The sequence below is a fragment of the Cupressus sempervirens genome, chromosome 7 (genome assembly GCF_028749045.1).
Source record: "Cupressus sempervirens isolate cs-2001-9-10 chromosome 7, ASM2874904v1, whole genome shotgun sequence".
NCBI classification, from domain to species: domain Eukaryota; kingdom Viridiplantae; phylum Streptophyta; class Pinopsida; order Cupressales; family Cupressaceae; genus Cupressus; species Cupressus sempervirens.
Window position 1 is genome coordinate 728,310,536 of NC_143124.1, and position 22,557 is coordinate 728,333,092.

Below are 22,557 nucleotides of genomic sequence, written 5' to 3' on the forward strand. Positions count from 1 at the left end.
TTCTCGGGCAATGCCAAACCGGAATGTCCCTAAGGGTCACTAAATGCGATAGGGATTCGATATTTGACGGGGCATATCTCGAAGCTCGTGTGAGGTATGGATGCAATTCTAGTTCCTACAGGACCATGTTATGAAGACCTAAAATAATGTCTTTCACTTTTTGGAGATCACACTCCATTTTTATTTTACATTGGCATCTCGGGTGATGCTAAAACTTGCAGTGTTGGCTAGTACAAAGTTGCCAATTGCCAAATCTCTCTCATCTTTCATTGTGGGATCAAACTCTCTTCTCTGTTAGCTCTAGGTGGCTGGGTAAACCCTATCACCAACCTCATCCTATCCCCTTTAGGGCTCGAACGTTCTCGGGCACGCCGAACTGGAATGTCCCTAAGGGTCACTAAATGCCATAAGGCTGCGATCTTTGACGAGGCATATCTCAGAGCTTGTTTGAGGTATGGATGCAATTCTAGTTCCTACAGGATCATGTTGTAGAGACCTACAATAACCTCTCTCACTTTTTGGAGATCACACTCCATTTTTATTTTACATTGCCATCTTGGGTGATGCTAAAACTTGCAGTGTTGGCTAGTACAAAGTTGCCAACTACCAAATCTCTCTCACCTTTCATCGTGGGATCGAACTGTCTACTCTGTTAGCTTTAGGTGGCTAGCTAAACCCTATTACCAACCTTGTCCTATCCCCTTTAGTGATTGAACGTTCTTGGGCACTCCGAACCGGAATGTCCCTAAGGGTCACTAAATGCCATAGGGGTGTGATCTTTGACGAGGCATATCTTGGAGCTTGTGCAAGGTATGGATGTGATTCTAGTCCCTACAAGACCATTTTGGGGAGACCTACAATAACCTCTCTCACTTTTTGGAGATCACACTCCATTTTTATTTTACGATGCCATCTCGGGTGATGCTGAAACTTGCAATATTGGCCAGTACAAAGTTGCCAACTACCAAATCTCTCTCACCTTTCATCGTGGGATCGAACTGTCTGCTCGATTAGCTCTAGGTGGCCAGGTAAACCCTATCCTCAACCTTGTCCTATCCCCTTCAACGCTCGAACATTCTCGAGCATGCCGAACCAGAATGTCCCTAAGGGTCACTAAATGCCATAGGACTGCAATCTTTGACAAGGCATATCTTAGAGCTCGTGTGAGGTATGGATGCAATTCTAGTTCCTACAGGACCATGTTGTGGAGACCTACAATAACCTCTCTCACTTTTTGAAGATCACACTCCATTTTTATTTTACAATGCCATCTCGGGTGATGCTGAAACTTGCAATATTGGCTAGTACAAAGTTGCTAACTGCCAAATCTCTCTCACCTTTTGTCGTGGGATTGAACTGTCTGCTCTGTTAGCTCTAGGTGGCAAAGTAAACCCTATCCCCAAACTCGTCCTATCCCCTTCTGATGCAGACGAAAGTATGATGAGCCCTTTAAATAACCCAAAATGAGCAAAAGTGTAGAAGTGTTCCAAGAGACTCTTTTAGGTCTTGATGGGCAAAATCTACAAATAGTCTTCTCTAGGAGGTTTCAAGGCATCAATAGGTTTATTTTGACATATCTAACTTGTTCCAATCAGTACCTTTTAGTTTCAATACCTTCTAAGCCAAACTGCTCAATGTACCAAAATGTTGTCAATGCAAGTTTTTCCAATTTTGTGATAGCAACAAGACAAATTGATCAATAAATTTTGTTTTTCCCAAAAGACTCTTTGAAGAAATGGATTTTTTGGATACCCTTTATCCTTGCATGAAACATATATAAAACTTAGATATCCTTCCTTTGGAAAATATCAGAGATCCTTCATGCTGCTCTTATTTCCAACAATGTAAGAATGATGCAATTACAAAGCAACTGATAGGAAGACTTAAGATCTGGTATGTTGATATCAAAGGTAAATTTGGGGCCATTCTCCTATCTAAATTTAACTAAAGGAATATGTTGATTGTATCACTTCATATGTACTTATGAAGAATATCATACATATACATTTATATAGTGGTATAATCCATTGAGCCAAGAGTTTGATTGAGGAATTGTTAGAAGCATTCCAAAGATTGTGATTCCCTTTATCAAGCTATACCCCACTACACTAATTACAAACACTTTCGATTTGTTTAGGAGTCTTTAAGACCTTCAAAATTGACTTGGAACTTTTTATGCCAACTTCAAAAACAAGAAATTTTATTACATTAAATCTAGGCATTATCTTTCAACAAAACGTTATTAGCATTCTTATTTAGCCCCATCCAAAGTTTCGAGAAAGGTCTAGGAATAATTTGTGCTGAAATGTAAATTTAATTTAAATAGTAACCTTATGCAAATTCAAGGTTGACATTGTCCATGAACAAATCATTGCTCAATCAACCTTGTCCTCTCCAATTTGGAGTTCTCCCTTGTCTACCAAATTAGTCTACAAAAAAACTCAAAAAAGCCTAATCATTCTCAAATTGATTATGTTTGAGAAGGGTACATTGCACTCACCTTCAAGGTGTGAATCTCTTTGTAATGATAACATTGCTCTCACAAAAGCCATAATATTGAAACCCAATGAATGCATGAAAATACCACATTGTAGGTCATGTGTCTAATGGCTTCTTGTTTACTCATTTTTTTTAATATTCATTACACATCCAAATTGTCACCAACTCTGTAACTCTCTATCCTCCACTAAAAATATCAAATTGCTAGAGGCAACTCATTGTTTTGTGTTGTTTGTCATGACTAGGGATGATAAGAGTATGAGTGGATATAAAATATTTTCTACAAAATATAAATATATTCCTATGTGACAATGCATAATCAATATTGACTAACTTTAAAGATGTTAAGAAAAGGGGAAATTTAGTTAAAAACATTGATAAATTGTTAATGAAGATAAAATATTGAATGGACTTATATCAAAGGTAGTGATGTAAAAGTAGAAGATACGAGTCAAAGGGGGAGAAATGAACTATTGGCAAATGCTACTCAGGGAGAGAAGTGTTATAGTTAAGATATGAGTCAAGCAGAGACATGAAGTAGAGAAGTGTTGCAAGGAGGAGATGAAGGGTTTATTAGTTCTATGAGTATTTTCATAAGGGGGAATATATAATAGAAAAAAGTGGAAACATTATTGTGTTTCATCATAATTTGAAGATGATAAATATTGGTGAGTAGAGGAGGTCTGAGGCCATGCACCAATTCATGAACCAATTATCTAGTAATTACTTTGAAAACCAAACCTAGTGTGACCTTATTAGGTCTATGTACTTTACATGGGTTAGGTGCTACATGAATGGAATTGGGAATCTAGGCTTTGGAGTCTTAAATAAATTTCAAAAGGGTGTCTGAATCTACCCATAGAATAGTTAGATTTCAACCTAAGAGGAATTCAAGTCTAGAAAATTAGAGTAGGAGACCTACAAGGAATTCTATGATAGTCAACATTTTGTACTATATGACAATTGGAGGGTTAAACCAAGAGTTGATTCTCAATCAGTTCAACATAAGGAAGGTGTCCCAATAGAAACTTGGGGTTGGTGAAGCCATTGGTGAAGAGTTGCAGTTATTGGCTTGGAATAGGGCTAGTATCCCTAAAACAAAAAGGTGCAAGATCTTGATTGGAGAAGCACTCACCTTGGAGGAGTTCACAAATGACCCTATCACTTTGGATAGGCCACAAAAATGATATCCTAAAGGAGTAAGATATTAGGAAGGCCACAAGTTTAGTTTGGTAGATTAGGAAGAAGAAAGTTCTTAAACCTCACTTCTTGCTCAACGTCTCTGCATTAGTGAGGGGGAGATGAAAAGGATAGATGTATACATAGATATGGAAAAAATAGAAATATAAAGAGGGGGGGGGGAAGGAATAAGAGAGAGTGAGATACAAGATAGAGTGAGATACAAAGATAACATGAGCCAAAACTACCAAATTGCAGTGCTTGAATCCTTCATTAGAAAATTGACACCCAAATTTGAATACGAGTCTACAAAAAAACATGTTCCTTCCACTTGTCATACTCTTTTATTTCCTTTTAAAGATGCTCTATTATTTTCCATAACATGCATTGTAAATTTGTTAACAAGTATAGCTCCCTCTGACAAGTATCTTATGTGTCATCTTAGATTGATCCCCCTCTCATGTGAGATATCTCTCTTTCTTATACATGACAACTATTTATTGAAGCTCAACAAGCTAATTGTGTTTTTTCTTCTTGTCTATATTCTTTTTGTAACAATGATTTTTTCTTCTACACAAACTTTGTGACCACTTGTGATCAAATTTTTATCTTATTTTTAACATAAATGTTTAGAGAACTTTTGATCTAATTTTGTTGGATAGAGTAATTTCAAACTACTGATTTCTTTCATGGAGTTCCTAATAAATTTCAAGGTTCTCATTTAGGTGACCAATTGCCAGGAGGTCCACGAATATTGCCTAATAAAGTTTATTGCCAAGAGGTCCTAATCGATCTTGACTGATAAAGTTTATTGTCAATCAATATTGTATCAAAAATTCAAACTAATTAGGTATTGAATTAAACTTGATAAACAAATGATAGAGAAGGAAAACTTTAAACATGAACAAGATCATAAATCATATGACGATGACATATTGCAAATGATTAATTTATGCTTAAACAGTGATAAAATTTATTGTTAATCAATATTCTATCAAAGTTTCGAACAGATTAGGTATTGAATGTAATGTCATACATAAACATATCTAATTTAATGTCATACATGCATATATCTAATTTAATGTCATACATGAACATATCTAATTTAATGTCATACATGAACAAACATATAATATAAAATGATAACCAATAATGTCATGTACTTTAACAAACACATAATATATTATGATAACCAATAATGTCGTATATGAACAAACATATCATATATTAACCAATAATGTCATAAGTCAAATAATGTCATACATCAAATAAATGTCATACATCAAATATAGAATGTCATATAAATCAAATGTGTATCGAATATGTCTACTGATGCCTATATATATACATTTCTAGATCAACTATATATTTTCCTTCCCACGAGGGGAAGGAAACAAATCTCTCGACGTCTTCTGTCATCGTGTGGAGGGAGATGGTGGAGATGACAGGGTCCTCCTGACACGCTCGCTCGTCCTCTTGTTGGGGCTCTTCTCCAACTCGAGCCGATACAAACAAAGTAGATATGAATCAATATTTATTATATGTTGAAATCAAATATATGTACACACAAAATCAATTATTTTCTTACCGCCATCAAATAGTCACTTTGTAAGTCCACCTCAAAGGCTCGTGGATGATCAGGCATGATGAAACCCTACAACAATTCAATAAATATAATCACTTATACATAACATTAGAAATTTTGAGACTAACTATTATAAAAAACTAAAACAAAGAAAATTCTTTCATACCTCAGTCAATGGCTGTGAGCTAGCCATAGCTGCAGCCACTTCATGATCAACAGACTCTTGGAGATGAGAAGGTGTGTCCGACGTAATGAGCTGCATGTCATACAATACACTTTACATGTAAAATGAAACATGAAATAAATATAATCAAATGAATTAAATTAACATGAAACAATTGTACCTGTACGAAGCTCGTACGATGTCTATGCTTCGAGCCTATAGTAAAGGTTGAGGGTCTTGTGGACTCGTGGAGGGGACAAAAAATGGGCCTAGAGGATCGTTGCTAGGCCCAGCAACACTTTGACCCTAAATTTTGAACAATATCAATAGATGCTAATTAATTAATCATTCACTATACATATGAAATGTCATCAGATTAGTAAATTATAATTGTAATTTACTTGTGTGTCAATGGCAAATGTGTCATTCAGGAACTGATTAGTGACGAGCCCATCATCCTCACCATCTCTAGTATGAGTGCCAAATGTGCATAGGGATCTGCATGAAGTGCACATGTGACCACGATGCACAGAAGGCTCCCCCTCAACTAATGGGCTTGTGGAATGGATGAGGGTCTGCGTCAAAGCATTAATGGTCCCTAAAGCGCTGGCCTCTACATGTTCTTTCACAAGTGAAAGAATAGTCACATGGTTGTGCTGTGGCTTGACCACAGGTGCCCTAACTACATTAGGGTCATGACGTGCTCCCGACCTCTCAAATGATGACCCCGCACCTCTACCTTGGGAGTCTAATATATCAAAATAATTGGGCATCTCCCCAAGGACAAACTCACAATATAATTTCTTCAAAAAATACATGGGGACCTCGTGATTGTTGCAAGGAGGGGCATCAAAAACCATCCACCATCTATCCCAAAAATTATTTCTAATAGCATCGTGTATGCACTAATGGATGGGGAATTGTTTAGTACCCTCTCTAACAGTATTTTGCTCACCGAGTTTTTTAAATAATGCACATATACTACCTTTTGGTATTTCTTTTTTTTTAACATCTTCATATGACAATTTATTTGCATAAAATCTTTTTTTTCATCCTTCTTAACCCTCCAAATATCTAACTGACCACTAATTGAGGCTATTTGGGTCTTAATGGATTCGAGGGATGATGCCAATTGAGCCCTCATTGGATTGGTTTGTCCAGATTCTTTCAACCGAGCAATGAGACCTTCTAATTCAGTTTTGCCTCTCTCTATTTCATTTATTATATTTTCTTGTGTGCCTAGTGGAGGTCTTGCAATTGGTTCAGGTTGTGGAATTTGTTGTTCTTCTTGAGGAGGGTTTTGGTTTTGAGGTTGTTGAGGGTTTTGAGGTTCTTGTGGATTTGCCGGTTGGTTATGGATATTTCCTGATAAAAAATCAATTGAAATCCAAATAAATAAACAAATCTAAATGAAAATTGTAAAAAACCTACAAAACAATATGAAAAACATATCAAACAATGCAAAGTTAAGTTTAGATCACATACAGCGTCGGTGTGGGTGCGTTTGTGATCTTGGATTTTGTCAGCGAGGAGGCAAATTGGCAATGGATGGTGCAAAAATGTTGAAATTCCAACCTGCGTACGCACTGCTATGTAGGAAAAGGGCAAAAACACTGATGGAAATGATGGGCTGTGGGTGTGCAGCCCATCATATATAATTTTTTTATTTTTCTAATAGCGCGTATGCGCTATTGAAAATAGAGAAAAAAAAAAGTTGGCACCTTTTTTGGCACCACAACTCGGTGCATATGCCCAATTGAGGGTTCATTTTTGAGGGACCATGAATTTTGGAAGAATTTTCAGAGAGAAAGTTTTGAGAGAAGAAATTTCTCTTATAAATCTTTTGGGTGTTTGCGATTTTAGCATCAAAACCAAGTAGATTCTTGTGTTTTGATTCACCTAGTTAATTACTTTATTTATTATTCCTATCTTCTTTGTGATTGTGAATTGTTTATCTGAATTTCTTTGTGACAAATATTTCAATATTGTAATTTAGAATTATTGGTATGCATGTTGATTTCTTTTGTATACGTAAAGATTAAAATATCATAGAATCCTCATTCAGTAATTTTACAAAGTAGAATTTAAACTAGAAAGGATTTTGAATTGAAATGAATATTTTAAATTCAAAATTTGACTGGTTGGCCATATTTTCCCTATTAGGATAATGCTGAAACTTTATATATATATATATATATATATATATGAAGGGGGGAATTATTTTTATTAATATGAATTTTTATACAATTTTTTTATAAAAATAAAAAAATAAAAAAATGGAGGTGCAGGTTTTACCCACCTCCTCCCCTCATCGCTTTTGAGGTGGCAGTACCACGGTTGATAGCAGGGTACTGCAACAAGAACAGTATCACGCACTACTGCGATCGTATGCACCGTGCGACAATAGGGTGGCCGTACCTTCAAAAGGCTAGTAGGCCTTTAAAAAAAAGAAGTTTTGTATATATTAAATATTATAAAATTTATTATTATTATTTTAATTAATAATTTTTATTAATAAGTTAATTTATTAATTATTAATAAATTTTAATTTTTTTATTTAAATTTAGTTAATTTTAATGAATGAATTTATTAATAATTTAGTTAACTATTATTAATTAATAAGATATTAGTTTAGTTATTTAATTTTATAATTATTAATTAATTTAATTAAAATTTGTTCAATTAAGTTTAATTAATAATGAGTATTGTTTAAATGAAGTTATACATTTATTATTATTATTATTATTATTGGTTTTAATAAAGTTGTATTTATTTTATTTAAAAATTAAAAATTATTATTTTAATAATTTGAATAAATAATTACCCTTAAAATTATTTTTGAATAATTGAGTTGAAATCAAATACGGGTAATTGTGTTTTTTTGTTCAAATACAAGAATGGGTTAAATAGTAAGGGTTAAAATATAAATTTATATGTTTGAAAACCTACATTGAACGAAAACTGAAACCTTACCATTAACTCAACTATATGTTTTCAAATCAAACCAAACTACAAAACTACACTGTTATCTATATGTTGTCTATGTTTTGGGTTTGGGTTGACTAGAGTGTTGAGCAGTTTTAGGATCTCTACCAGAGGCTTGGGAGTTTTGTGTTTGTGATGTTATGCTGATTTGATCTTGATCTTTTAAAATCCAACCATGGTAATGTGTTGGTATGCTCTATGATGAGTTTGATTATATTGTTGGATTATTGCTTTTAGTGTCCTTGTGAGATAGTGAGATGAATGCTATGACATATTTAACCTTTTTGAGTCTTTGATCAATATTTTTGGGATGCTTTCTAGTTGCTTGTAAAGAACTGATGGGTTATTGTGATTTATCTTTTGATGTCTTCCAATCACTTGTATAGGACTGAGGGAGATACTATGATTATTTGATTTGTGATTTCATGAGCTTAGGGTAGGTTATCTATATGTAATGTTGGGAAGTGGCTTGCAATGGAGGCCAGGGCCCTAAGTGGTTGCCCGAATAACCCATTGTAAGTTGTTTAATAACTGAAAACACTAACTAAATGAGAGTAAAATGAACCTAATAAGAGTCTTTGTACGTTCTCACTCATGCCTTGAGTGCTAGTACAGACTAGGATGGGAGTAGAGAGAACGCTTGGTTGTGAGCATGCATCATTAGTATGCCTTGTCAGTACAAGAGGATACTAGTGTCGCATAGTCACTAGGGGGCCGGAGTCAAGTTAGATTGCCAAGGTAACTCTAGCATTGATTTGTGTGATGACACTTGCCCACATACGTAGTAGGTTTCCTATGTGTCTGTCTTTGCCTCTGGGTCTAGATGTCAATTTACCTTGGAACGTTTGAGTTAGATTACTTTACAGGTTTCCTTGACTTAGATATTACTTTTGATTTTTGGATTGATAACCTATTTGGGACTTGAGACTATCTCCTTAGTGTAGTGGGAGTGGGCCTTTTTGGGTTACTACATAGTCGAGTGGTAGAGTCTTTAACTCTTCCCATTGAGATCCGTTTGTTGATGCCATGGCTGGAGTTTCTTGTCTACTTTTCCTCTCATTCTATCTTTGTGTATTATGATGGATGGTTATATCTTTATGATGGATGATTTCACTTTTTGTATTGTACTTTGTTTAATGGATTTGAAAGGGATGATGTAACCTATTTTAAATGTATATTCTTTTACCCTTTCATACCCTGTGACATGTATAGTTGATGATTGAACATACCAAAATTTATTTCCAAGTGACATTCAAAAAAAATGTATATTATTTAAATGGGCTCAGACTTATAATTATTCTTTCATATGGATGTGGTATTTATCAGACTTAGTATTATGGAAACTTAAATGTGATTCAATGTCTTGGGATCGTTAAGGAATGTAATCTGTTATGTTTGCTTCTATATGATTGTATGTAATTACTTCCGCTACTTTATGTTTGATGTGTATGTTATTCTTTTTATATAAAAAAAAAATGTTTGGCAAACTCAATAAAATTTTAGGTTAATTCTTTTGGATCCCTTGGCAGGGCGTTACATGATCTCTATAGCTCTTTCATAAATTACACATAGAATATAGTCATGGAGATTTGTAATTTGGGAAATTCCATCCATTTGATTTCTGATCTAATTAATTGATTTCTATTGCAACCCAAGATTAGTGAATTTAGATTAAGCTATGTAACGAAGGCCTTGGCATCTGATAGACTCTAAAACAATAGTTCCTAGACAAGTCAACTTTAGCCTAGTTTTTTTTGCAATCTTGTCTATTGTCGACAACTAAGTTTCAAGGGTAGGACATTTGGGGGCTATGAGCTCCACATCTATCATGCCGCGAAAGATTCTATGAACCCTCAATTTTCTTCTCCTTAATCAATTGGACACATTATGGGAACACATTGTTGAAATGGGTTTCTCTATTTGGGAAATCTTTGCTACTCTTTTCTAACACGGGGACCACAACATTCCAATCTACGTGTACAAAGACAATATTGACAACCACATGAGACAACCAACACATGAGATTTTTGATCATGGCAACTTTTACACTCTATCAAAGAGTTTTCTAGTCTCTCAACAAGCTTTGAGCACTCACCCTAGGTCAAAGCAGATTTGAAAAATTAATCAAATTAAGAAAAGTTACAATGAGAATAGGAATAACAATTCCAATGACATGTATTTTTGAGAATGGTCATATATTCATTTTGGGGCCAAAATGGGAATACAAATTCCTATTCCCAATTCTGATTTGGCGCACCAAACAGAGAATTAAAAAAAATTCTAATTTTCAATTCCTATTCTGATCAAATTCTAGCAACCAAACGAGCCCTAATCTAAATGCTCAATTTGACTACGATTCTCCATTATCATGATGAGACTCAAAGCTAAGAACTCCAAATGTAAATATGCATTACACTAAGATTATATTTCTTGAGGGTAGGGGATATAGTTTGAGTTGATTTAGGATAACCTTGATTAGAGACAAGGTTGAATTGTTTGACGTGTCTCAAATAAAGGGAAAATACTTGAGTTATTTAAATTGAATGGCAAGACAACAAAGCATAATATGAATCCGTGTGCTCCAAATCTTCTTTACTCATTGGTTGAATTGGTTTATATCTTGTTGTGGTTGGTGAGGAAATTAAAATTTATTTATCTAAAAAATAAACTAATTTAGCCATGTATGGGATTTAAACGAGTTGGATTTAATTATTGAATGAATTATATAATTAATTGATTAAATCAATTACATAGTTATTTGATTTTTTATATTTATTTAATCCAAATGACTTTATTTTTTATTAATTGAGAGTTTTGATTTGCTTTGACAATTTTTAGCCTTAGGTGTAAACAACTTCCTTTTATTTTTAGCGCCTCTAATAGCAAACCACTAACTTATTTCTTATAAAATTTATAGCTTCTAGATTTTTATTTATCTTTGGGAGGGTCCAAGAAAAGGTAGAAAGTTAATAGATAAAAGTTGACTATTTATTACATGATAAGTAGGAGATAATTTCCACAGCTGGTCAAATTGTGATATGAGTGCTAAGTGTTCCATTTATTCTCATGAGAGATGGATTCATGTTGAATCACTACTCATGAAACATGGATCATCGAGTTTGACTCAAAATCACATAGTTAAATCCTGATATTCATATCACTATTTATTACATATTCACCCCCACCATGATTGATTTACACCAATTTAGAATTAGTCTTTAACAGTTCTTATTTAATAGTTCTTAAATTCACCAAACCACCAATTTTGATATTCTTCAATTCATCTTCTCATAGAATTCAATCATAATTAAGAATACATTTCTTTTTATTTACTTTCCTTGATTCTTATACATACTATTTACAAATTCTATAATAATTGAAATCTATCTTCCATTTATATTTGACTTCAAAATAATTTCTTTAATATATATTATTTAAAATTTATCATTTATTTTTATTCTTCAATAATTTTTTTTTTTACAATAACTAAGACAAATAAGATATCCAATGTCAATGTATAATCTTACTTTGAAGTAAATGATTTGTGAGTTTGTAGTGGTTGATTTTAGTTCATTTGATTTTTTTCCCAATATCATAAGCCAACAAGTTCAGATAACCTTCCCTTCGATGGTAGGTTGTACAAAGTGCCATGATTTGGAATTTTGATATCCTTTTGTCAACCGAAGGCCAAACTCCATAATCTGGACTGTTACCTAAATTAACAACTTTTAGTAAACTGAGGGAAAAAAAACGTTCAAATTGACCTTATTCGGCAAATCCAAAATGGGTCCTCACCAGCTTTTATGGTTTTAGCGAAGTTGATGAGGAATTTTCTCCTTTGAAACAAATTATTTATTCATTTTGGAAGATGGGAATACATTTCATAAACACTTGAAATGAGCATGGCTGATTAAAGAAACAATTTTGTAGCATTTGAAAAACTGTGTAGAAAGACAATATTTTCTGTCCCCATTGTTTTACGGAAGAAATCCCTTGTCCTGTAAACTCACTACTGTGTCAATCAGGCACTTGTTTATAGGCGCAAATGAAACACCCAGATCTCTGAGCTTCTGATTAGAGAATTTAAATGGCTCTTTCTTTGGATTTTTCTCATCTGAACACCTGCAAGGATTGAATAGAAAGATTAGATTTTTTTTTTTTTTTTTTTGAAATGGGCAAATTATTCTAACATAGTTAATCCTTTCAATATAATGAATAGAAAGTTTACTTACTTTGTAGGAGATGGGTATTGTGGAAACAATTTGGCCAGCATTTGAACCAGTTGAGATCTATGCATATTGCTTTCAGCACAGAGATATCTCCCACAAGCGGATGGTGTCTCATAGACCAATATATGAGCCTCTGCAACATCTCTTACATCCACATATGCTTGAGTTAAGTTTGCATATGTTTTTGCAGATCCTACACATTGGAGGGCAAAACTAGTAAATTTGAAATCACTTGAAATTTCTAAAAATGGGTCCAACAGATTCAATTTCAAGACTTTTTTTTATAATTAACCCATTATAAGAAGAATGTAGTGATTGAGAACCAATTTACCAGTCAAGTATTTCATAATATGAGCAGTGCTGGCATTAATGGAGGGTTGCAACAAAGGGCCCAAAACCAAACTTGGGTTAATCACCACCATGTCCAAATTCCTCTCTTGGGCCATCTTCCATGCTGCTTTCTCTGCAACAGCTTTGGCATAGCAGTACCAGTTCTATAACATCAATAAAATTGATCATTTAATTAGAGTGTAGTTTTGGAAAATGCCTTCAAAATCTATACAATCTCATTATAAAAAATCATTACATTTAGGTGATTATTTTATAATAATCTTCTTTTTCCTATATTCCTAGTTTTCTTCACAAACACTCTGGTTTAGGGATGGTTTTGAACGCCACAGCCCTTTGTTATGGTGGATTTTACCTGATTTATTAACGTCTGTTAGATATTCAAGGATCTTGTATGTTTTACTTATATTGAATTATGAACCTATCTATCTCTAAAAAAAGAAAAAGCTATTGTTAATCCTTAAATGGACATGTTAAATTTGCATACTTTGGTTTGAATGCAATAGTCCAAATCACTCCAGCATTCTTCATCCAGGATAATGTGGGGATCTCTTTTAGGATCCATATAAACTGCACCAATTGAAGAAGTCAATACTATGCGCTTCACTCCACATTCTGCACAGGCACCCAACACATTGGCCGTTCCTTTCACTGTTGGTTCTATCACTTGTTCCTGTATCATCACCACCATTACTATACTCATACCCTTTTCTTTGAAGAAATGAAAAAAATATTAACAATTATATAAAGGGGAGGAATTTATTACAATCTATTGATGCTGTAGATCAGAGAAATCAAACAATTGCAATGCAGATGCATAAAGCATATAGATTTAATACAACCTAGATTTAATAAAAGGTTGGGGGAGGGGGGAGACGGGGGTATTTAGAGTAATTAGGGTATTTGGGTACATCAATTTAATATTTATTGAAGGAAATCTGAAAATATGAGTCATAATAATACTTTTTCAAAACAACAACAATGATATAATTTGTCAATGCAATGTATTGTTTTCAGTTTTAGATTTGCAATATATTTGTAATAATAATATATGTTAAAAGTTTAGCTGCATAATAGAGAAGGTACTCTTTACACTTGAACAAGAGAATTATAAACCATATAACAATGACGTATTGCAAATGATAAACTTCTGACATGAATAATGATAAAGTTTACTGTTAACTTATATTATATCAAACTTTCAAACTGATTCCGTACTGAACTAAACTTGATAAACAATAAGCTGATACCCAAACAAAAATCAGAAATCTTAATCAAGATCTTTAGCTATGATGCGTTCCACTGAATACCCAATACATTATACTCATTCTGACAGTTTTAAATACATGTACCCATGTAACCTTGATTTAATATGGCTCATTCAATGTGGACTACATCTACAGAGAACAACCATCCACCTTTCTGTTATCATCCGGGGAAAAATTTAACAACAATCTTCAGCATGATCTACTATTATGTGTTATACCAATACAAAATCTCTCAACCTTTTCAATAAATGGGTTTTCTTCTATAAACAACTGATTTATTAACTCATTTACACTTCATAGAAACACAAAAAATCTATGATCAATGCACTAACTATTAATATCAAACCATTTTAGATGCAATAACTTACTGGATCATCTGTGAGAAGACAAGCCATGTGAAATACACCATCACATCCATTTATAACAGTCACTAGACTCTTATAATCAAGAATATCACCCTTCACAAGGTGAAACCTTTCTTTGGCTCCTTCCAACTTCCTTAAATGTTCATACTTTCCATCATCTGATCTTGTTGAAACCCCACAAAACATAAACATGAATATTACTATGATGAGAATGGATATGAATTACAATATATAATGTCTTCCATTGAATAGAAAATCCTTACCAGGGTTACGGACAGCTCCTTTAACAGTATAACCTTTGCTCAACAACTTTTTAACAAGCCAAGAGCCAATGAATCCTCCTGCACCTGTTACACAAACAGTTCCTTGCTGCTTCATGTCTGTAACAACACTACAAGCTGGTATGTTACAAACTATCCTTCCTTTCTACAAAGCTCAATGAATTTTTGTGCTCCAGAGGTTCAACTTATGTACACAATAGAAATGGGGCTGACAGCGTTACTCATGTCAGCATAAGGCCACCAACAAGATTCCTCATTTTGTAATCAAATTTATTTTTGTTTGAAACTGAACTGCCAAGAGTTGAATTTTCTTTTTTCTTACATTCACATTTGCCTTTTGACCATTTCGCATTGGAAAGGCATGGAGATCTGACTTAGAATTACTTTTAATGTGAATGAGGTCTATCAGTGAAGAATATTACTTCAGAAATTTTGTATTTAAATTTAATGAGAAGAGGATTGGTAGAACAGTCTTCTTTGACCTTTACACCAATTTTAGGTGAAACTGTTGTATGTGATCAATTTTAAGTATTTCTTTTAATAAATTGGTAAATATTCTATTATAGATATTATTCTTTATGTATTTAATAGTCAATTATAAGATTTATGAATTGTCAATAAGTCTTTGGTTTACTAGTTGATTTGGTTTGATGATGATCTATCTGTAATAAAAATCGGGTGGTGGCTCTTTTTCGCAGATTTGCTTGCAGATTTTGTGCCTCTAATGGGGGCAAATCTGAACCTCCAATAAAAATATATTTACGTATTATTATGTATTTGATGGTCAATTATAAGATTTATGAATTGTCAATGAGTTCTTGGTTTACTATGTGATTTGGTTTGATCCATATGTAGCAAAAATTTAGTAGTGGCTCTCATAGGATTGGTTTAAATTAATTTGCTCACAGATTTTCTTGCAGATTTTGTGCCTCTACTAATGGCAGATCTGAACCTCCGATAAAAAAATATTTATCTATTACTATAATCATATTTTTCAGTATTAAATTTAAAAGTCCCAGTTAAGATTTTGAGATTGTTATTTAAATGAATGAGAATATACTTGCTCTCGATTTTTTTGAACATTCATATTTTTATTTTTATTATTGAATTTAAAAGTCTTTGTTAAGATTTTAAGATTGTTATTTAAATGAAAGAGAGTGCACCCTTTTGATTTTTTTGAACTTCCATACTTTTCTTTTGAGATTTGACAAAGTTCGGTGGAGGTGAACTACAATTCGGTAGACTCTTGTTAAATATTATGTGTTTGTATTGTCAATTAATAAAAAGACACATGTTAGATCAGAAGTCAATGAAGAAAAGTTTGGCCACCAATCATTTGGTCATGTAAACAGTAACTTTTGAAACGTGTGGAGATCTTCTGAATATGACGAATTCCATAACAAAACTGAAATAACGTGGAATACATCTGACGGCTGTTATTCTTTCAAGGCTCACGCTTAAACGCAATTGTATATGTTGGTGGACTAACTCTACGAGGGTTTTAGTTCTAAGATATTTGGTTTGATTATGTGTTTTACCTTTTTAATAATTATTAATATTAAGTTTCTCATAAATTTTGACTTTCTTATAATATGGTGTAGTAGGCTATCTTCCAAGTTAAGGTAAGTAGTTTCAAAAGACATTTACATTAAGCAAGAAATTAAGTTTGGAAAAATAAGTCAATTTTGACTATTTAACACTTTAAGTGTAAGAATCAAGTCTTAGTGTGTGATGTTTAAGTCTCCCGTTTCAAACTAATGTTTAAAAATAAAATTTAAGAAAATACAATTTTCTTGTCAATATATATGATGGTCTTTTTATTAATATGATTTTTTTTTAGCTTTTTTATTTGTTGGGATATTGTGAAAGTAAAGTCTAATGGTTGTAACTATTTAACTCTTCTAATTATATTTCATTTATGTTTGTTTTCATATTTGAAGAGCTAAACAATTGTATATGTATTATTGTAGATTAAATATATTTAATAGTGAATAATGTTATAGTTCTACTTGAAGAGTGGATCTAGCCATTTATAATGAAATGTTATAATTCTGGTGTTTATGTGTAGTTTTTTTCTCAGATTTCTAATTGTATTTTGAATTTCTTTATTTGATTGCTCTTTTATTTTAATAATTTGTATGAGAGTTGTGGTATTCAATCAAGCGACAAGAGAGAGTAAGTTTGAGTCAAATTAATAAATTAAAGAATGCATTTATAAATTAAAGGAATAGAATATCATTATTTAAATAAATTGTATTTAATTAAATTTCTCAAGTCGATTGGAGATCACCTTGTGGTGTAATGATGTCTTGGTTGCACTCAAAGTCCAACGTTCAAATCTCCAATTGGCCTAAACATGTGTTAACATTTGTTTGGCTCACTTTGGTGCAAATCAAGATGCAAGATCTATAGGAGAAGTTCAAAATGAAATAGGAGTGCTATGATTCTATGGGCTAATGGGCTAAGAACTTCACTGCCCGACGTAGTGCTTACAAACCCTATGGCTCCTAGGTGTGTTCTACTTAAGGATCTCGATTCTCCTTAACATTTTTGGCTCACAAACTTTGTGTCAAACCCTCAAGTTTTTCATTTCCAGTGTCTCTGTGGTTCTTTCACTCCTACAAGCATGAGGCCTCTACTGGGCTTCCATGCTTACATGTCTGGATTGTTGAGTTTGGAATGAGGCCCCCCTATTGTGACCTCACCTAGTGTGTGTGGGATAAAACTCCTTGCGATTATACCCCTGAAAATGTGGTCAAGTCAAATTTTAAGTGTACATACAACTATCAATTAGGTAGGATGCAATTAGATGACTATTTGTATGTACAAGATTTGTGGTGACCATTTAATGACAAAGTAAAACATGTTGATGATTTTGGTCTCAGGAGTCCTTCCTAGTATGTTCATCATATTTGTTAGCATTGAAGATCGTGGTATCATATTGGTTTGCTCAAGGATCATTGTATTTCTTGAGGATCATGGTTTTTTCGATTGGATTTCCACATAAAATCTGGTGTTCCTTGTGCTAGTGTACCTGTTCTTTTATGCTTATCTTTTTTATGGTGTATTGTTGTTCTTTAATTGATATATCTTAATTAGTAGTGGATGTATGTTAAGCGTTAATCAATAATAGAAAAATATTCTTAGTTCATGTAGGAATAATTGATTCATCCCCCTCTTAGTTATTCCACCTGCTCAGCAATTGGTATAAGAGCTTGGTTCCTCATTGTGCAACTTAACTTCTTGAGATATATTTGATGGAGCACAAATTCAATATCTCTATGTTTGATGGGTCAGACTATAGTTCATGTAAAGATCAAATGAATGACTACCTAGTACATTGATTGGAAGTTATAAGACTTGGAAGCATGTTGAGATGAAGTATGTGTTCCCTCAAAATGACTTACAAACCATAGCCAAGATCAAAGCATATAGATACGATGAGAAGGCAAGGCATTCTATTACTAGCGCTTTGTCAAAATTAGAACTTTCTAAAGTTATTACTTTGAAGACTTCTTATGAAGTTTGGGAAAGGTTTAATCAAATCTACAAAGGAAATGCAAAAGTAAAGATATGTAGAAAATTGACTTCTAAGAGATGTTATGAGAGTCTTTAGATGGAAGATGTTGAAGGTGTCAATAGTTATTTTCAAAGAATTGAGAGTGCAATTACTAAAATAAAGGTTTAAGGTGACAATATAATAGATGGATACTTTATGGAGATGGAGAAGATCTTGATGACATTAATTGACAATTAAAATGACAAGGTTTTGGATATTGAATAAGTGTATGATGCATAAATATTTACCATAGAGCTCCATAATTTTGTACGTGTATGTCATCTGAGTGAAAAAGCTTACCACTAATAAGATAAAATCTGAAACAACTTTCAAAGAAGTGAAGGTTGAAGAAGAACATGATGGTGACGATGATAAAACAAAACTCAAAGATAAATTTTCAAGAAGTTAAAGAAAGGTACTAGAAAGTATAAAGGTATGTTACCCCTAAAATAATTTAGGTGTGGTAAGGTTGCTCATGTGTCTACTAGATGTCCATAGAAAGGTCATTGACAAAAGTTTACAAGATTTGATAATAAGGATTATTGTGTGAACAAAGATGCTAGTATTTTGGATGATGAGTTAGATGGTAAATTTTTTCTATTTTATGTTGAAGATGATGAAAAATCTATGTTAAACTTGAGATTAATATTTCTAACATTTGTGCTAAGAATAATGATGTTGAAACCACTATATATGTTATAAGGAATACAAATGAATTTTTGATTGACAGTGGTTGTTCTCATCATATGACTAGAGATAAAATAAAAATTTTTATAGTTGAGAAATATGTTAGTGGTTATGTTAGATTCAATAATGATAAAAAAACTTATATTGTTGGCAAAGGTTCAATTACTTTTGACCATAAATAATTCAATTGTATACATTTACTTTAAGAAGGGTTTATATAGTTTTAAAAGTATTTGACATTTGTGCGAGAATGGTTATGATGTCATTTTCAAGAATGAAGGTTGTGAGATCAGGAAGAGATATGAAGAAATAATTACAAATATGAAGAAAAAAGGAAGGAATGTGTTATTAGAAAAAAAATAGGGAATACTGGGGGGGGGGTGTACATTAGTGTTCCACAATTGTTTTCCCAATTATGGATATAATTAACAATCTTTAAACTTGCATAGATGATCAAATTGAAAAGTAAACATAAGAAAAATACAATGCAACTCATAACACCATTATTTATTAAATAGGGAAACCCTAGCCAAGGGAAACCTTGGTGGGAATGGTACCCAAAAAATGATCCACTAATTAAAAGTATCATGTGAGAGATATTGACCTTATTAGGAGTCTATTACATCCATATAGTGTATCTATCCTTGGAGGAATATGCCCTTTTAGAAGAATCAACCATGTTAGGAGTTGTTATTACAAATCAAAAAGGTGAAATATGAGACCACAACTCAAACATGCATATACAAGCGTATAGTGCTATCAATAGAGATAGATATAAAAACCTTTTATAGTGCTGATATCTTCAATATTTGATTTGTTTTTGTAGTTCCTTCTTCAAAACTGTGCACACAACTTCTCTTCCCTTCTCTAGCATTAGATTCACATATATACCAATCATATAAAGTGTGCATGTAAACATTATATCAACACAATACACCATCACATCTACTGAAAACTTCAGTCAAGCTCTCATAATCAAGAATATCACCCTTTACAATGTGCAGTCTTTCTTTGGCTCATTCCAAATTCCTTAGATGTTCATCCATCATCTGATATTGTATAAACCCCACAAAAAATAAATATTACTACAATTGAATGAGTCTAAATACTAGGGGGGGGGGGGGGGGGCTGGGGGGTGAATCAACATTTCACAAACTTTTACACAATTATGGATATAATTTTAAACTTGCATACATGATCAAATTCAAAAGAAAACATAATAAAAATATAATGAAACTCATAAAACCATTATTTATTGACTAGAGAAACCCTACCCAAGGGAAAACCCCAATGAGGATAATACTCACAAAATGATCCACTCATCAAAAGTATCTTGTGAAAGATATTGACCCTATTAGGACTCTATTATATCCATATCTACTATATTTCTCCTTGTTAGAGGACCAGGCCCTGTTAGAAGCCTCAACCTTGTTAGGAATTATTATTAGAATACAAAATAGTGAAAGATGAGCCCACTTCTCAAACATGAATATAAAATTGTATAGTTCTATCAATAGAGATAGATATAAAAACCTCTTAGAGTGCTAAAATCTCCAATATCTGATCTATTTTTGTAGTACCTTCTTCAAAACCGTACACACAACTTCTCTTCTCTTCTCTAGCATTATATTCATGTCTTTAACAATCATATAAAGTGTGCATGTAAATTTTCATTATATCAATACAATTCAATGCCACACTTCACTTAATAAAATATTGTGCCCTTATACAAAATTTCTTAGTCTTGTTAGCCTCGCTGCTTGATAATTTGCTAAAATATTCAAATAATCTTTTTCCACATGTGGGTTAGTAGCTAGGATGTCATCCTAACATTGTTAAGTAATTTTTGATGAATTTGATCATCTACTCTTTGTCACATTTTCCAATGCAAAGTTTCTAGTAGTTAAAGTGTTTTGATTGGTTATGCATTGATTATTTTTCTCACCAATAACCTATTCTTCATTTGTTTTTCATGACAATTAGCTGAGCATTGATTGTATTACTATTTCATGCCTCAATGGTTTCTTGGATCATCTTGGTGGTTGTATGAAGTTTATGTTTTGAGTTGATATTTTGTGAAGCATGTTGATGATTTTGGTCTTACAAGTTCTTCTTACCATGTTCATCATATTCATTGGCATCAAAGATCATGGTAGAATATTGACCAATATTCTCAAGGATCATTTTATTTCTTGAGGATCATGGCTTTTTATACTTGGATTTTCCACATAAACTTTGGTGTTCACTATGTCATTGTACTTATTCTTTTATGCTTATATTTTTGATGGTGTATTGTTGTTCTTTACTAGAAATATCTTAATTAGTAGTGGATGTATGTTAAGCGTTAATTGAAAATAGAAAAATATTTTAAGTTTTTGTAGGAATAACTGATTCACCCTTATGTTAGTTATTCTACCTATTAACAAATTGGTATAAGAGCTTGGTTCCACATTGCACAACTTAACCTCTTGAAATATATCTGACGGTGCACAAATACAACATCTCTATGTTTGATGGATCAAACTATAGTTCATGTAAAGATCAAAGAAAATGCGTATATTGATTGGAAGTTATAAGACTTGGAAGCATGTTGAGATGAAGTAAGTGTTCCCTTAGAATGACTTAAAAATCATAGATGAGATCAACACATTCTATTACTAGTGCTTTGTCAAAATTAAAAATTGCTAAAGTTATTTCTTTGAAGACTTCTTGTGAAGTTTGGGAAAAGTTGAAAGAAATCTATAAAGGAAATGCAAATGTAAAGATATCTAGAAAATTGACTTCTAAGAGACACTATGAGAATCTTTAGATGGAAGATGGTGAAGTTATCAAGAGTTATTTTCAAAGATTTGAGAGTGCAATTATTGAAATTAAGGTTTAAAGTGATAGTATAATTGATGATTACTTTATGAAGAAGATCTTGATGAAATTAGCTGACAATTAAAATGATAAGGTTTTGGGTATTAAAGTAGTGTATGATGCATAAATATTTACCAAAGAGCTCAATTGTTTGGTACTTCGATGACATTTGAGTTGAGAAAGCTTAGCATTGATAAGCGAAAATCTAAAACAACTTTCAAAAAACCAAAGGTTGAAGAAGAACCTGATGGTGATGATGATAAAAAAAGAACTTGAAGCTAATTCTTTAAGAAGACTAAACAAGGTACCAAAAAGTATAAATGTATGTTACCCCTAAAATACTGTAGGTGTGGTAAGGTTGATCACGTGTCTAATAGATGTCCATAAAAAGGTCTGTAATGACCCCTTATGTGCTTGCTTCAAATTTAAGTTTTGATTATCTTTATTCCGTCAACTCGCTGTTTTTAATATTCAATTTTCTCCCTGTATCCCCTCTTACATTATTTAATTATTTTCTTATTTTTTGCTTTCCAGAAGTCATGTCTTTTGA

General features: G+C 32.7%; 1 protein-coding gene across 1 annotated transcript; it reads right to left on the reverse strand.

Moving 5' to 3' along the window:
* Window positions 1-12,229: 12,229 nt before the first annotated feature.
* Window positions 12,230-15,134, reverse strand: LOC149549297 (cinnamoyl-CoA reductase 1-like). The gene is made up of 6 exons (XM_089794886.1): window positions 14,885-15,134; window positions 14,625-14,779; window positions 13,476-13,661; window positions 12,972-13,134; window positions 12,644-12,833; window positions 12,230-12,533 (listed from the first exon to the last, which is right to left on the reverse strand). Exons 1-6 carry the CDS (start codon window positions 14,997-14,999, stop codon window positions 12,389-12,391), a joined length of 954 nt encoding a protein of 317 aa, XP_089651012.1. The 5' UTR covers window positions 15,000-15,134; the 3' UTR covers window positions 12,230-12,388.
* Between the last annotated feature and the right edge of the window lie 7,423 nt (window positions 15,135-22,557).

Excerpts from the sequence above, each read along its gene's own strand:
- LOC149549297 (XM_089794886.1), bottom strand. The coding sequence starts at position 14,999 with ATGAAGCAGCAAGGAACTGTTTGTGTAACAGGTGCAGGAGGATTCATT. Across the intron at positions 13,662-14,624 it reads GTCTTCTCACAGATGATCCA|GAACAAGTGATAGAACCAAC; the intron begins GTAAGTTATTGC and ends GTGATGATACAG. Across the intron at positions 12,834-12,971 it reads TATTATGAAATACTTGACTG|GATCTGCAAAAACATATGCA; the intron begins GTAAATTGGTTC and ends TCCAATGTGTAG.